Below are 16363 nucleotides of genomic sequence, written 5' to 3'. Positions count from 1 at the left end.
CACAAGTAGAGGTAGTCACTACACAGAAAGGCATCAGGACTCTAGGATCCAGGTAAGAAGAATGGTAGAAAAGAACCTGGGTTGTTGAAAGTCCCACATTTACTCCCTACCTTTCATCTACCACAGCTTTTAAGCCTTAATGTTAGGCCGAAACCTTTTCCTTTTGTCTGGAAGGGAATGGTGTTTTTTTATTTTTCTTTATTTATAATTTTTAATTTGTCTTCATACATAATGGTGATTACCAGCTGTTGTTAATAGGAGTTGTATTTATTGACAATATTATTGAGAAGAAAAAGCTAAGTGGGGAAATATTTTCAGACAAGAGAAAAAGATAAAAGTAGATCTAGTACTGAGGTATTTTGCCAGAAATACTGTTTTTGACTGGGGGTTTAGCTAACAAAAACATAATGAGAACAAAAATTTCATGGAACTACTTCCTAGGGTTAAAAGGAATATCCATCTGGGTAGTGATACAATTATTAGTACAGGGGACAGATAAGAATGCTTAAACCACTCTGATTATCACATATATTCCTTAATACTGCTATATTTTTTAGAAAAGTAATTCTTAACACTATTTCTTGTATGAAAAGCATAGATATATAGTTTCTTTCCCCAACATCAATTTTAGATGACCACATACATTTTTGCAAATAATTTTGTGAAAATTTTGGTCTCAAAGAGTACGGTGTAAACATGGTAAAGAGGCTATGGATATAGAGTATTTTAATGTCACTCACAAGTTTGTTGTTGGTAGTGGTAGGTTTCATAATCGTTATTCTGTTAAAAGAAAGAGTTTAAGCACCTAGCACAATGCCATAGTAGGTATGCAATAAATGCTTGTTAATTATTTAAAGAAAAATAACTGATAAAGAAAAATAAAAATGAGGCAACAATAAAACTTTTAACAACAAAAATATGGCCATTTCTTTCATGGTCCTGATAAAAAAATATCATTTTCAAAGCTATATAATGTGAATCATGTAGCAATTGATAATATATAACCATTGAGAAATAACACTATTTCTGTGGGAAAATCCATCTTATAATTAATAATTCTGAGAACTCAGAATCAACTGTGTATTTCAATGAGCAAGAAATGTCAGTTCATGTTTCTCTATATACATCTCTTTGGAATTTAATGGTTTTGTCTCCTTCCTCCTTCTTCCATCCTTTCAAATATGCCTTTTGGGCCTTTCAGAGGAGAAAAAGCAGGAATGAAGGGAGAGGAACAGGGGGAGAGAAATTCCCTGGATCACTTCACTCACCAAATTTAGGCTTTAGAAACATATGACCCTAAGTCAATACAACAAATATTGTTTGGCAAGACCTACTATGCTCAGGGATGATTGAGAGAAAATGATGAATGACAGTTTCTACCTCAAGAAACTTATACTCTAATAGGGTACATAAATATGCTCCTCCCCCGCCCCCAAAATCCCACAGTTTATCTCCTTAACATAACTACAATTAGGAGAGAGACAGAGACAGAGACACAGAGAGAGACAGAGACAGAATGAACATAGGAAAGAAAGGTAGGAGTTTACACTTTTTTAGAAGTGAAGGGGAAAGGTGAAAACCAGAGTAGCACTTTTTCTGTTCTGTCTACCAAATTTCCAAAACTGAGACCACAAAATCTGCTTGTTCTTGTCCTTACATCTTTTGACCAAGAAGTACAATAACCATGGTCTGGAAGAACTCAAGATTTGGAGAATGGCTCCAGGGAAAGAAAGTACCACCATGTGGAAAGTTTCCTGATTAATCTAATTATTTAGCAGAATGGATTGTGAACTTGAAGAGAGGAAGACACAGGGTCAACTCCTGTTTTTAATATTTACTGGGAGTATACACTTTGGCAAAGTATTAATTTCTCAGGGCTTTAGACTTTATATTCTTTATATTCTATGGTATAGAGAAAGTGCTGCCAAAGCTGCATTGATAGAAGCAATTTTTTCTCTTGAGTTTCCAATCAATGAAATCACAGGACCAGTCCTTATCCCCCTACCCAGGTGATGGCTTAGTTATTTCTGAAGAAATTCAAATGTTATTAGCACTCTCAAAACTTTAGCACTTAGGAGAACAAAACCCTATTCAAAGCATACTAATTGTGGTTATAGTAGTTAGGTTCCCTCAGAGTATTTTATGGAGATAAATTGTGGACATTTTTTGGCATATTTATCTTATGTGCTCTTTAGTATATAAGTTCTTTAAAGATAGAAACTGTCATTCATCATTTTCTCACCCTCATCCTTGAGCATAGAATCTTGATCATAGTAGGTCTTGCCCATTAATATATATTGTAATTAATTTGGAACATATCTTCAGGGGAAACCTAACTTTGGTGAGTGGGGTGATCCAGAGAAATCAACAAGGGAAAATTTCAAGTGAATAGTCATCAAGGTAGGAGGAGAATATAATTCCACAGAAATGAGTGAAGGAAAGAGTTTCAAAGAGATGAAAGTCAATAGTATCAAATTCTAAGGAGAAGTTGAAAAAAAAGAGGACAGTAAAAAAAAAAATTGACTCTGACAATTAGATGGTGACCTTTATGATACTGATGGTCATCTGGGAGATAATTTAATTTAGTCCTGTTAATTTATTTTTATTTTATTTATTTCTTTTTTGCTGAGGCAATTGGGGCTAAGTGACTTGCCCAGGGTGACACAGCCAGGAAGAGTTTAATGTCTGAGGTCAGATTTGAACTCAGGTCCTCTTGACTTCAGGGCTGGTGCTCTATCCACTACACTAACTAGCTGCCCCCTAGTCCTGTTATTTTATTGATAAGAAAACTGAGGTTTGAAAGGGAGAAGTATTATTCAACATTACACAAGTGGCTAAAAATCTCTAAATTATGTCCCTGCTCTGATAATATCTTTTAACCTCATATTCTACATTGTATTAGATAACCTTTGGAGTCCTTTTCTCCGATTCTTAGATTTTCTTTCTATTTCAAAGAGGACATAACTTATTAGAGAAACTTGAGAGAGGCAAAATGGCAGTGAGTTATATCACTACCAAATCTATTTCATCAATAAGCCAGGATTAGAATCTTTGATCATGACCACTGGTGCAGATTACCTTCATTCAATAAAGTTATTGGGATTTTAAAAATTTGATTTAAATTTGATTTCTGTCCAATCATTTTATTCATTCATTTAACAATTATGTTGACCATGTATTGAACTCTATGCTATAACCACATTGTTTAAGTATATTTTCATGCTTTTTGTCTTTAGGGTGGCTCCATAATTTTCAAAGAGATACAGTATGGTTTGGACAAGCTTACCCTTAGCATTAATTTTCTGAAATTAGTTTTATCAGCTCTAACTCTATTCTGTGTTTTGTGCTCACTTCAGCGGAAAACAAGAAGACATGACATCAGTTCCTGTCCTGATACTAATAACAGATAATATTCCATGCCATGAAAGTGGGGTGGAGGGTCATGTGGTAAGTTGGAGGTGGGGGGAAAATAAAAGGGGCTAGCTTTCTTTCTATAAATGGATGTGTGGTTATGGTTTTGTACGTATCACAGGCTAACCACAGGCCAAACACCCACACTTTATGACTGTCAAATGTGTTTTCCTGCCAGTTACAGGGAGGGGATTTGGTCTGTCAATTTTTGAGTCCCCATTTAACAACCTCAGTGAAATAAATTTTCCCCTCCTTCCCTTCTCCTCCCTGGGATGGGTAAATTCTGAATACAATTCTAAAGAACATCAAGCTCTGTTTCCATTAGCTTTGGTATTACAATGCCCAGGGCAAAATAGGTTGATCTCTTCAAATTATATAAATAAATTTAAAACTGGATTATTTTCTGTCTGTGGATGAAGTCTGAATGTTTCATGGCTATTGAAAATAATTTCTATTCAAATGTTAGGAAGGTCTACAACACTAAATTACCACTGGAGTTCTTGGAAATAATGTTTTCATTTTAGGAACTATCATGAGATAGCATAATGGATATAGCTGATTCCCAGTACAGAATGAGACAGATTCACATTTGACACATGCTGGTTGTGTAACTATTGAAATAACATAAGCTTTTAGTTCCCCAGGCAGTCTCTGAGACTACATATTGCAGAGCAGCTTGCTAACCTGTTTGGTAGGAATTTTTCCCCCTCTCTGGGAGCTCTCTATGTCAAGGAAATCAGAGGGCTATTTTAAAGATTGGTGCATGAAGGGTGTGAATCAAGGGAGGCATTCTTTGGTAATCAGTGAAGAACTTCCTGGTAGACAATGACTAAAGATGTTATCAGAAAGATTTATGACTGGAAAAAGAGATGAGTGTGGAAGATAGAAGGATACTAGGAAAAGAGATAAGTGAGTAGGTAGGGAGAAGGATAATAAATGGTTAGCTTGTATGGTAGAATGGTATCCATGTGTATTCATAGCATATTGGGTGGATTAGTCCTCCTCTGGAGAGTAGGAGGAATACAAGGACAGTAGTCACAGAGATTATGAGGGTTGTTGGTTGGTTGATGTTGTCCTTCCTTCTCTAAGAGTATCAAAATATCACTGTGTTAGAGTGAAGTTACAGTATGTCCAACTATGGCTGATTAGACCAAAATGAGCATGGAATGCTCTGCCACAGATTGGACATGAACAGTCCATATGAATACTTGGGGTGGCTTCTCTAATTTTGTGCATCTCAAGTTTCCTTTGGGCTAATTAAATACTCCTTTCCTTCTCTGATGAGTATGCTGGGTGATCCTGTGCCAGTATGTCCCATGTCATATGGTGAGAATGACTGCCTTGATTAGATTATAAACCATTGAAGAATTATCTTACATAGAATCTATTTAATCCTATATGTTTAGTGCACAGTTCCAACAGTGTTTTTCTGATCAAGGAGCCGTAGGGAGCTATGGCTCCCTATTGACTTTAGATTAAGATAAAATCTCTTCTGTTGAGCATTTAAATCTCTGCACAATCTGACTCCAGTTGATTCTTCCAAAGTGATTAACATCGCATCAATCAATAAGTACCTATTAACTACCTACTATGTGTTAGGCACATACTAAGAGCTGGAGATACAGACACAAAAATGAAATAGTTTCTGACTTGAAGAAGAATATATCTTAGCAAGAAGACAACATTTACATAAATAAATGTATACAAAATGTACTCAAGAAAAATACAAAGTAGGGGCAGGTAGATGGCACAGTGGATAGAGCACCAGCTCTATCCTCCTAACCTAAGCTAACCTAACCTCAGGAAGACCTGAGTTCAAATCCAACCTCAGACATTTAATACTTCTTAGCTGTGTGACTCTGGGCAAGTCACTTAACCCCAATTGCCTCTCAAAAGAAAGAAAAAAAGAAAATTACAAGGTAATGATGTGGGACATTAGCAATTGGAGAGAGAAAGAAAGGCTTCATGTGGAAAGAAGTGGTATTTAAGCAATTTTGAAGGAAACAATGAATTCTGTGAGATTTTTTTCAAACATGAGACCCTCTTTGGTACTGTTACTTGTATATAACATTCCATGTCCTTCCTCTGGCCCTACCTGGAATTGTCTTCCTCCTACGTACTTCAGGGACCACCTAAATCTCTAGAAGATTCAGTTCAAGAGCCACTGTTTATAGTTTCTTTAGATGTTACTGTCTTGTATCTCATGAATTCACTATGTTTCTATTGTTTCTATCTTGTTTATTTGTTTATATGTGAACTCTCTAGCAAAATGTAAACTCCTTGAGGGTAGAAATTATTTCCCATTTGTTTTATAATCTTAGTACCTGGCAGAATTCCTGGTACATAGTAGATTATTAATAAAGGCTTCTTGACAGATTGAATAATACCCATCCTCATTCTACTTCAAGAAAATGCTAGTTTGGGTACTTCTGGTTACATACAATTCTCTCTAATCCTCAACATAACAATCCAATGCTCTTTCTACTGAATCAGTATCAATCTTTGAACTCTCAGATTTTGTCTCCATTGAGTGATCTTGTAACATAATGGAACACAACCAGCATGTATCAAATGTGAATCTGGATTTTCCTGTAGTGGAGACTAGATGCCTCTATTATGCTACTATATTATTTTAGTTCCTAAAATGTAAAAGTTAAACTCTATTTCCAAGAAACCCAATGGCTATTCAGTGTGGGAACCCTCAAAACATTTAAGATTGAATTTGATTTGAATTTCAATAGCCAGACTTTATCTTTGGACAGGAAATAATAGAGCTTTAAATACCTGTATCTAATTATGGGTCCTTGGTAAATGGTTATTTACCTTTTTTGAGGAAAAGATCAAATGAGAGAATGTGTTTTATATAAACCATATCAAATTGCTTACCATTTTATGGAGGGGAAGGAAAAGGAGGAAAAAAAATTTGCAGCTTAACTTTTTATAAATGAGTGTTAAAATTATTTTTACATGTAATTGGAAAAATAAAACTATTTTTTAAATGAAAGGATATATGTTAAAGTATTCTGAGAATGATAAGCACTGAACAAATGACAGATGAGATCATTGTTATTGTTACTAGTTAATCCTTGGGTCACACACTTGGGCCATTATGTCAATCAGTCTTGATAATGATAGCTTGCAACCTTCTTCTGTCTTTAGGAAATCCAATAAAGACCCTAATAAAAAAGAAATTAAAATATTGTTTCAGAAAAATAATCTGATATCTGCTTTTATCAACTTTGCTTAACTAGATTCTCTCAAAGCAAGGTGTTTCTAGAAATAAACCAGCCAAATAAACTCTTCTAGGTCATTCAGGATAAAGAGAGTAGTTTGTTAAGTGATAATGTAAATCTCCCAACATATCTAACATGCCTTGGCAGTATGCTTTATGCCCAGTGAGTTGCTTTTTATTCTTAAGATATGTTTAGAAGTAGGCTGGCTGCATGAAATAAGTTTTAAAATAATTTTCTTTGTTAGTCTTTTTTTCTTGTTCAGGTTCTCCTAATCTGGATTATTCCATTCTAAGAGCCTGGTGCTTCAGAAGAGAATCCATGGCATGATGATGTCTCAAGAGTAATGGGTAGAACAGCATTTCTGAGCACAAATACAATGGAGACAAGAATAATGTTCTCTCCTCTTCTCTCTTTCCTTCCTTCTTCCATCTGTTTTACCTTTCTCTCCTTCCTTCTCCTTTCTTTTCTTTTCACATTCCCTATCATCTTACTCCTTCTTTCTAGCTCTTTTTCCATCTTAATTCCCCCTTTCCTCCCTTTTCTCTCCTTTCCTTCACTCATCCTCTCTTCTTCCATATTTTCCCCCTTTCCCTTTCTTTTCTTTTTCTATTTCTCTCCACCTTTCTCTGCTTTTCCTTCATTTTCTCTTCCTTTGTCTTTCTCTCTTCTTTTTTCATGTCCTTCCCTTTTCTCTTCTTTCTACTCCTTATCCTACCTCCTCTCATTCTTTCTCCTCCTCTTCCCTTCCTTCATTTTCTTTTTCCTTTTCTTCTTCCTTTCTATACCTTTCCTTCTTCTCTTCTCTTTCCTCTTTTCCTTGTGAGGCTATAAAGCTTGTCTTCCTAAATTCATAAGGATAATAGTCTTCAAAAGTAGCACTTACTCTATCTTTCCTATCACCTTTGACCTCCTAGAAATGCCATAGATTGATCACTTGCTTCAACTCATTGTTCAGGTTTTATATCTTAGAGATTTGCCCAGCAAGCACTCAATCAGTACTCAGTGAAGTTCACTGACTAAACTCTTACCAGCCTGCATTCTCCATATTTATACCACCCACAGCCCTTTTGTACCCCCAGCCTCAATCACATGGTCTAAGCTTTGTCACCTTTGGCCATGTACTCTGTGACAATATAGATGGGTTCCTGGGTTACCACTGCATAGAGACGGACCAATTTGTCATGCTGGAGGGTTTTCATCAGATTGGCCTCAGCAAGGAAGGCCTCAGGCGACATGCTGCCCTCCTTCAGGGTCTTGATGGCCACCTTTATGTTGTTTTTATAATAACCTGTGCCAAGGGGAGGAATAAGGAGTCCATTAAGGATACAGATGTTCTAACTGAAAGCAAATCTGTGTCACCATAAGGCAACATTTGGTAGTGGAAATAGTATTTAGATAGATATCAGAAAACTTGTTTCTAATCCTAACCCTGTCACTTACTATCTCCATTTTACATATGAATAAATTGAGATTCAAAAAATTATTTGAAAGTTTCTCATGTGGAAGAGAGCTTGTTTCATTTAGTGTCAATTGACAGAACAAGAGGCAACAGAAGTTGGGAAGAGGGAAAATTTAACTTGATGTAAAAAAAAAAAACTTGTTAACAATTAGAGGGTCTAAAGGATAGGCAGTGAGCTGCCTCTCAGTAGCAGTCTTTAAGCAGGGGATGGAAGACTACTTATGGGCATGTTGTAGCACAGATTCTTTTTTGGGTACTGGACTAAATGGTCCATAAAAGTGCTTTCAAACTCTAAAATTCTATAATTCAGTTCAGATTCAAAGTCAGGAATTCAGAAGAATTGTGCTGTCATTCAATTAACCAGAAATAAGAATTTATTAAGCAAATTTATTTGTTTATTCTTTCATTCACTTAGGTCAAATTAATAGGCAACTTTCTGGTGCGATGGGGAAAGGTAATCAAGGTTAAGTCATTTGCTCAGGTTCACACAGCTAGTAAATATCTGAAGTCATATTTGAACTTAGGTACTCAGGTCCTCTTGATTCCAGGACTGATACTCTATTTCCCCACATAACAGTCTTAATAAATATTTTAAGTTCTTTGCTATGTGTCAGGCATTGTGCTAAGCACTGGGAATAAAAATAGAGGCAAAATGCAAAGAAGAGGCAGTTTCTTCCCTCAAGGAACTAAAATAACGATGGAAGACAAAGTAAAACGAAGGAAGAGGTTCATTAAGCCTTTATTATGGGCCTACTATATGCCAAGCACTACTCTAGGCACCAGGGTACAGTCACAAAGTCCAGTTCTTCAAGAATCCATCCAAAAAGATTCAGAAAGGTCTCTACATAATTCAAGGACAAGGTACTACCATAGGGATCATCTAGAAAGATTCAGAAAGAAGGCTTCCAGATAACTTAAGGGAGAAAGTACCAGACTACAGATCAGCATCCTGTGATTAACTTTGCTATGTTCCTTTAGTCACACTATTTTCCTTTGTATCTCAGCTTCTCCTTCATTGAATGGAGATAAGAAGTTAATCAATAAACATTTTATAAGCATCTACTCTGTGCTAGGCACTATTCTGGGGATGCAAAAGGAGGCATGAAAGAGTTTTCAATCTAACCTAATATCTCTACTGACTTGTCTCAGTGTTATTTTAAGACCCCAAAAGAAAGCATGTATAATAGCATGTGAATAAATGCAAGGTATTGCTCCCCAGAGAGACCCCTTCTTTCCTGTCTCATTTACTCCCTCCCCATACCACACTTGAGGGAACCCCCGAGCAGGATGTACTTACCCATCCAGACTTCTCCAAACTGTCCAGAACCAAGTTTCTTCACCAATTTCAGTGACTGCCGAGGTACCTCCCATTCATCCTGGGCCCACTGTGTCTGAGGAGCCAGAATCACACAGGGCATAGTCAGCCTCTGGCATAAACCATCCTCTTTCTCTGTGTTATAGTGACAAAAAAAAAAAGTGGATGGATCATTACTGGGGCAGCAAAGGAACCATGTCTCTCCCTTCTATTTGGAAAACCTTATTCTTCCTACTCACTGCCTGGTATTATTAAACTTTGCTCATTAACATTCCAGAAAAATATAGAAATGAGAGGATGGAGAAATCTGGCATTTAATATGTTCTCTTTTTCACTTCTTCTGTTGTTATTTGTGCTTGATTTGAATAAAGTGCCTAACACCTTCCCTTTCCCATAGTAGGTACTTGACACATAATTCTTTTTCTTGCAGTTTTATGGATGTAGAAAGCTTTCTGGTTTGGAAACCTCCCTCTACTAATGCAAGTTAGCAGATAGATAGTCTGCAACTTCATCTTAAATAGCTGTCCAGGGTACTGAGAGGTCAGTGATTTTGCCCATAGCTAATATATTCCAGAGACTGAACAGGTCTCATTCTGACTCCAAGATGGGGTCTCTATTATGCTACTCTGCATTAGACTAGCATAAGGTATACATTAATTCATATTTTCCCACGTTTAGATTTACATTTTGCTCCCTTTAAAGCTGTCACTTAGTGAGCCCATAGGTGGCGGGCTTGAGATTGGTGAAGGCAATGTCCACCTATGTCATTAATTGCCATGGGGAAATACTTTGGTGAATTGGTATTTTCTGTGGAAACAATATTGTAACAGGATAATTGGACTTTATAGGGGTCTTTGCAGGGGCATGCTAGAGTCAGCTCCAATTTGCTTATAAAAACTGATAGTTAAATTTTCAGTGTGAGCTTTTATACCTCAAAATTACAACTGTATCAAATTAAGGTTTGATGGAGAAAAAATTTTAATAATGTAGATTAAATATGTTGTGTACATTTGTTTCTTCTAAAGAGCTACTTGTTAAACATTTACTAGTATACTCCTAAATATAACAGATTCAATTACAATGTATTAAAGATGTTATTGTGAAATAACTATCACATGGTTACAGAGAAACTGCAAAAGGCAGTGTGAAAATAGGTGCAAGGAAGCACTCATCATATTACCAGAAATGATTTGTAAGCAAGAAATGGTATTAAAAACATCCTCGATGAAATGTAATAATAGGAGGAGATAGACCATTTGGACAGTAATAGCAAGGGGTGGGCAGATGGATGGTTCTGATTTTGCATTGGTACCCATAAAATATTTTTAAAAATAGACAGTAGTTTTTTTTTCAAGTGTCTATGAAGTTGGGTTTTTTGATAACTTTAAATATTTCAATATAATTGATCTCTTTTGTAATCTTAGGCATTTAGAAATTATTATTCTGAGAAGAGGCTATTGGCTTAAACACATTAGGATTTAATTTTGTCAAGGTGGTCAATAGCATAAAAAGTTGAGAATCCCTGGCCTCAAGGAAGATTTCCACCACAATGGATAGATCCTCTATGGAAAAATAAGGAGACAAATGGAATTGGAAACTGGAAAACCTTTGATGGTCATGTACTACGTTCATATAGAAGAGATTATAAATCTTTCCAAAGCATCTAAGTATTGCTTGAGTACAATGTCAAATTAGACAATGCCTATGTTCCTACTTAGACAGTATCATTAATGCTATGAACTATACAATGTTAGAGCTGGGAAATAGCTTAAAGATCACCAAATCCAACTCCATCATGTCCCAGCATGTCCCAACATACAATTATAAAAGCACATTTAGATAAATTCTTTCTTTAAGGAAAATATTAATGAATAATATTGTTGTTGTCTGAAGTCCTTTGGGAATTATCTGAATGAAATAAACCTTGCCAGTACTTAATCACAATCCAAGGAGACTACCCAAGTTTAAAATTGTTTGTTCCATCACTACCAAAGGTCCAACTAGTTTCTTCTTTCTTTCTTTTTTATTTTTTATTAAAGTTTTTTTTTTTATTTTCAAAACATACACATTGGCAATTTTTCAACATTGACCTTTGCAAACCCTTTGTTCCAAATTATTCCCTCCTTCCCCCCACTCACTCCCCTAGAGGGAAGGTAGTCCAATACATATTAAATATGTTAAAATATATGTTATATCCAATATATGAATATGTATTCATACAGTTACCTTGCTGAACAAGAAAAATGGGATCAAGAAGGAAAAAAAAAACTGGGAAAGAAAACATAGTGCAAGTAAACAATAATAGAAAGAGTGAGAATGCTATGTTGTGATCCATACTCAGGTCCCACAGTCCTCTCTTTGGGTGTTATATGGCTCTCTTCATCACTGAACAATTGGCATTGGTTTGAATCATCTCATCATTTGAAAAGAGCTACGTCTGTCAGAATTGATTATAGTCTTGTTGTTACCATGTATAATGAACTCTTGGTTCTACTCATTTCACCAACAATGTATCAGTGTCCCATTTTTCCCACATCCTCTCCAACATTCATCATTATCTGTCATCTTGGCCAATCTGAGAGGTATGTAGTAGTATCTCAGAGTTGTCTTAATTTGCATTTCTCTGATCAATAGCGATTTGGAGCACCTTTCCATATGACTACAAATACCAACTAATGTCTAATGGAAGACTCAAACCATAGGAAAATGAATTAATGTGGTAACCACATTTGTAGTAGGAATATCTCCTGATTAATCTAGTCAAGAAGAGTATATCTTTCTTCTGCCTTTGGCCCTCATTGACATAATAATCTTAGGAAAAATATTCTACAATCATGTTGATATTTAGTTATTATTCAGTATATAAAAAACTCTAACTTAAATTTTGCATCTTAAAAAATTTTTGACTATGGATTGCTACCTTTGTTTCATGATTACTATACAATTGTTAAGTATGAATAATTATGACAAATTTTTGGAAACACTGACCTTTTTATTTCTTTCTCTGAGTTGCTTGGATTTAGGTAATTTGTTTCTGACAGACTTGTAACAAATGAGCAGAATATATGCAACTGAGCTCCGAGAAATGGAAGAGAAGAGAGGGGAAAGCCAATAAGTACCAGAACTGGGGCTAGAGTTCAATTCTCCTCGTATTTAACACATGGCCCACAGCCACCAATTATAAAGCCCAATCTTGTTTAATAAATCCTTCTACATAAGCACAAGTGATTTCTCTAGAAACAAATTCAGTACCCAGCTCTTACTAGAATAATGTTGAACCAAATCCTGTAGTGAAGGGAAGGTAATCCTGGGAGAGATATAATATCCTCCTTCATCTAGGCACCGGATCTTATAATGTTTGATCAGATCCCCTGCAGAGGTGGTGTCTTTCACAGACAGGGAAAAGGCACCTGGAGAATTAATTAACAAACACACATCAACTCAAAGAAATTAAGTATTTAGGTAAATGAAGTGGGGTTTGGATTTCATTTAATTTACTTAATGGGGCAGTTAGCCCACTGATTCAGAGGATCAACATTGACCAGAGTTCAAATCTAATCTCAGATACTTGACATTACCTGTGTGACTCTGGGCAAGTCACAATATCTATTGCCTAGCAAAAAATAAAAGAAGAAGAAAAATTACATAGTGGAATTTTTCAAATATTGCTATAGTTTCACCAATTATGTGAATTCCTCAAAACTTTGCTCAAGGCAAGACCTCTAGCAAGGTTTTCCTATCTGACTAATTACCAAGTGTTGACATCCTTATCTTCTGAGCATTTATTCCTAGAAGGATTTTAGATTGAGATCAGGAAGATCTAGATTTAGATCAAGATCATATGATTTAACTTTCCTCTTTTGACAAGAGGAAAAAATAAAGCCCTAGAAAGGGCAGATGTCTAGCCCAGAGTCACACAAAGGGTTGCTCCAGGTATTGTAGACATCCTGGGAGAGGGGTATGGGGGGGAAGTAGGAGAGATGACACTTGGCTTCAATGTGTACTGCTCAAGACATTGCCACAACCAGGTCATTGACTAGAAGTAGGTTAAAAATGATCTTCTGCTTACTTATGTTAATAGAACTAAAGAATTTACTGTTTTCAAATAATTCTAGATGACCTTATATTATTTCAAATCATGTTGACATTATATATATAGACATACTTATTGGATTATAAGCTCCTTGAGATCTGGGAACCATGTTTTTGCCTTTTTCTGTATCCCTATACTCAGCATTGTGCCTAATACATTATAGGCACTTGACAATGCTTCTTGATTGACACAGGCTTTGACTTAATAGAACTGGGAATATCGCATTCTCTTTTCCCTGGGTGGAGTAAGAAGAAGCCAGTTAATAAAGGGAAAGGAGAAAGGAAATGTGAATGTGGCTAAGAGTGAGCCTAGTGGGGATGGCTCTAATTAAGGAAACCTGAGCTAGAGATGACAGGGAGAAAGCATATAGCTTTTGCTCTGGCCCAAACCATTCCCTGCCTTTGTATACCAGATGACAAATGACGTGGAGTGCTAAAGCTGGAAGCTGCCCTCTTTTTCAGAGAAGGAAACAGAGAATGATTTGAGTAAGACCTCAGTGTTAAGAGCTAAGTCACGTCCCTGTGGGTTTCTTTCTTCTCAATGCTGTGCTCTTTGCCTAGCCCTGCTCAGAAGGGCTGCTTTGTCTTTACCTTTGTTTGTTTCACTCTCTCTAATAAGGAATGCACCAGTCTTGTTGACAGGGTCGAGGAGTCTCCTCTCAGCATCTCTCCGGGTAATTGTTTTGAAGAACCACCTGAAAAGAGAAGGGGAAGAGGAGGGCCCATCAAATGGTAGTATAGCCATCCAGGGCTCCTGATAATGTTCTCTTCCTATTGCACCTCAGGCTTTGGTGCTTCTTCCACAGCCATGTCTTAAATATCCAAAGGCAAAAGGGAGGTCCCCCCCCCCCCAAAGTCCTCACAACTCATGAGTCGATGTAATATTTTCCAGCCTCTTGAGATAATATCAGTTCTTGAAACTAGCTAAAATATAGTCTCATTTTGATTTAAGACAGATATTACAGGGGCAGCTAGGTGGCAGAGTGGATAGAGCACCAGCCCTGAAGTCAGGAGGACCTAAGTTCAAATCTACCCTCAAACACTTAACACTTCCTAGTTGTGTGACCCTTGGCAAATCACTTAACCCCAATTGCCTCAGAAAAAAATTAAGTTAAAAAAAGACAGATATTACATGTATAGGAACTTTGCCAATTTGAAGATACGTAAAGGAAGAAAATGGCCAGAGCTATGTGCTTGTCCCCCTCTGAGTTGTGTGTGTATGTGTTTGTGTGTGCCTGTGTGTATAGCCATATATTTTGGCAGAATATATATAATATATATATATATATATATATATATATAAATGTTGCTAAATTGAATTAAACCATTATTACCCAGATTTAAAGTTCTGTCAACATCAACATTTAGTACTGTGACTGGCAGAAGTACTTAATATGTGCTGATTGATGATCCAACTTCTCCTACATCTGCAAATGTGCTATTTGAATGTTCTAGTATTTGCAACACCAATCCAGAAGGATTTTGAATTAGAAGAGACTAGATAGAGGAAATTAGGGCTCAGCTCAAACCCAGGTCTTCTTAACTTTAATTCTATTCCTCTGTGTACTATATGCTACTATTCTAAGGGCAGCTAGGTGGTGAAGTGAGTCGAGCACTGGAGTGAGTAGACCCGAGTTCATTCTGACCTCAGAGTGTTGTGTCTGAGCTGTGTAAACTTGAACAAGTCATTTAGTCCTCTTTGCCTTATTGTTTCATCTGTAAAATAAATTGAAGGAAATGGCAAGTCACTTTAGGTGTCTTTGCCAAGAAAACCCCAAATGACATCACAGAGTTGGACATAACTGAAAAACAGTAATTAGTACTTCTTTAGGTAGGGATATGAGTTCCAGTTCCATGGAAATGACTATTCCAATAAGGAACTGTCCTATAAAGCTCCAGGGAAGCTTTACTATGACTGGGCTGTCCAGATCTCTATTCAAAGTAATTCTCATTTTCTGTGGTTGAACAGAGCAAGATGATTGGCTGAAGATCACAGTGAATCACTATTGTAATCAAGGTAGTAAAAGAGAAATCCAAATCCAAATAGTGAAGCAATGGCTTCCACTTCTTCCATTCAGAATCACTGCCCTCCATAAATATAAGGCTATATTAAAGTTCACCTACTTTTCAATTTCTAGAGTCTCTACTCTAGCAACAAAATTGCTAGGAACATAGCCTTCTCTTCCAGTGACAAGTGATTTGGCCAACCACCAGTCTCCAGTTCTGAAAGGGAAAAAAAAGGTAAATATAATAAAACTCTTATGTTCAGGGATTTCCTATTCCTATAAGCACTTTACAAACATGGTTTCATCCCCAAAAGTCAATAAGGAATAGATAGAAGAGAATGACAAACTTAGAAACATGAGTTGGCTTTATTATTTCTGATTTACTGAGATGTGGGACTGGCATCCTGACAATTACAAATATATGTTTGGTACTTGCCTCCCCACCTGTCATTGAGCAACATTCATGGAAAACTTGATCTTGATGGGAGAATGGGACAAAATGAGGAGGAGCTAGTCATCCCCATATCTAGGAACTGCTCTGTTACAAGATTAGGACTTGAACTTCCAGAACAGTGGTCAGATGTAGTTTGATCTTCAATATAAGATATGAAGAGGAAGCAATGTAGCTTAATGGGAAGAGTGATGAATTTGAGTCAGAAGAAGACTCTAACACTCACTAGCTATGTGATTTTGGGCAACACTCACCTTCCCAAGGTATTAGTTCCCTTACTACTAAAATGAGGGAGATGGACTTGACTTCTCAGGTCCTTTCTTGGTCTAGATATATGATCCTAAGTTTCAAATGTCATGAAATGTTATTTACTTTCCTTATTAGAAACTCAGTTAC

The 16363-nt window shown here is 36.4% G+C and overlaps 1 protein-coding gene across 1 annotated transcript in view; it reads right to left on the bottom strand.

Annotated features, from left to right (window-relative positions):
• BLK (BLK proto-oncogene, Src family tyrosine kinase) overlaps positions 1–16363 on the bottom strand; it is a 73336-nt gene that overhangs the window by 13056 nt on the left and 43917 nt on the right. Inside the window, exons 5-10 of the mRNA XM_012539921.3 lie at positions 15635–15733; positions 14102–14205; positions 12682–12828; positions 9401–9553; positions 7753–7932; positions 6511–6587 (exon numbers count right to left, since the gene is read on the bottom strand). Of these exons, the coding sequence (XP_012395375.1) occupies positions 6511–6587; positions 7753–7932; positions 9401–9553; positions 12682–12828; positions 14102–14205; positions 15635–15733 (760 nt within the window). The remainder of the gene's footprint in view (positions 1–6510; positions 6588–7752; positions 7933–9400; positions 9554–12681; positions 12829–14101; positions 14206–15634; positions 15734–16363) is intronic.

This window comes from Sarcophilus harrisii, chromosome 2, assembly GCF_902635505.1.
Source record: "Sarcophilus harrisii chromosome 2, mSarHar1.11, whole genome shotgun sequence".
Lineage (NCBI taxonomy): Eukaryota > Metazoa > Chordata > Mammalia > Dasyuromorphia > Dasyuridae > Sarcophilus > Sarcophilus harrisii.
This window is presented reverse-complemented; position numbering and strand designations above follow the sequence as displayed.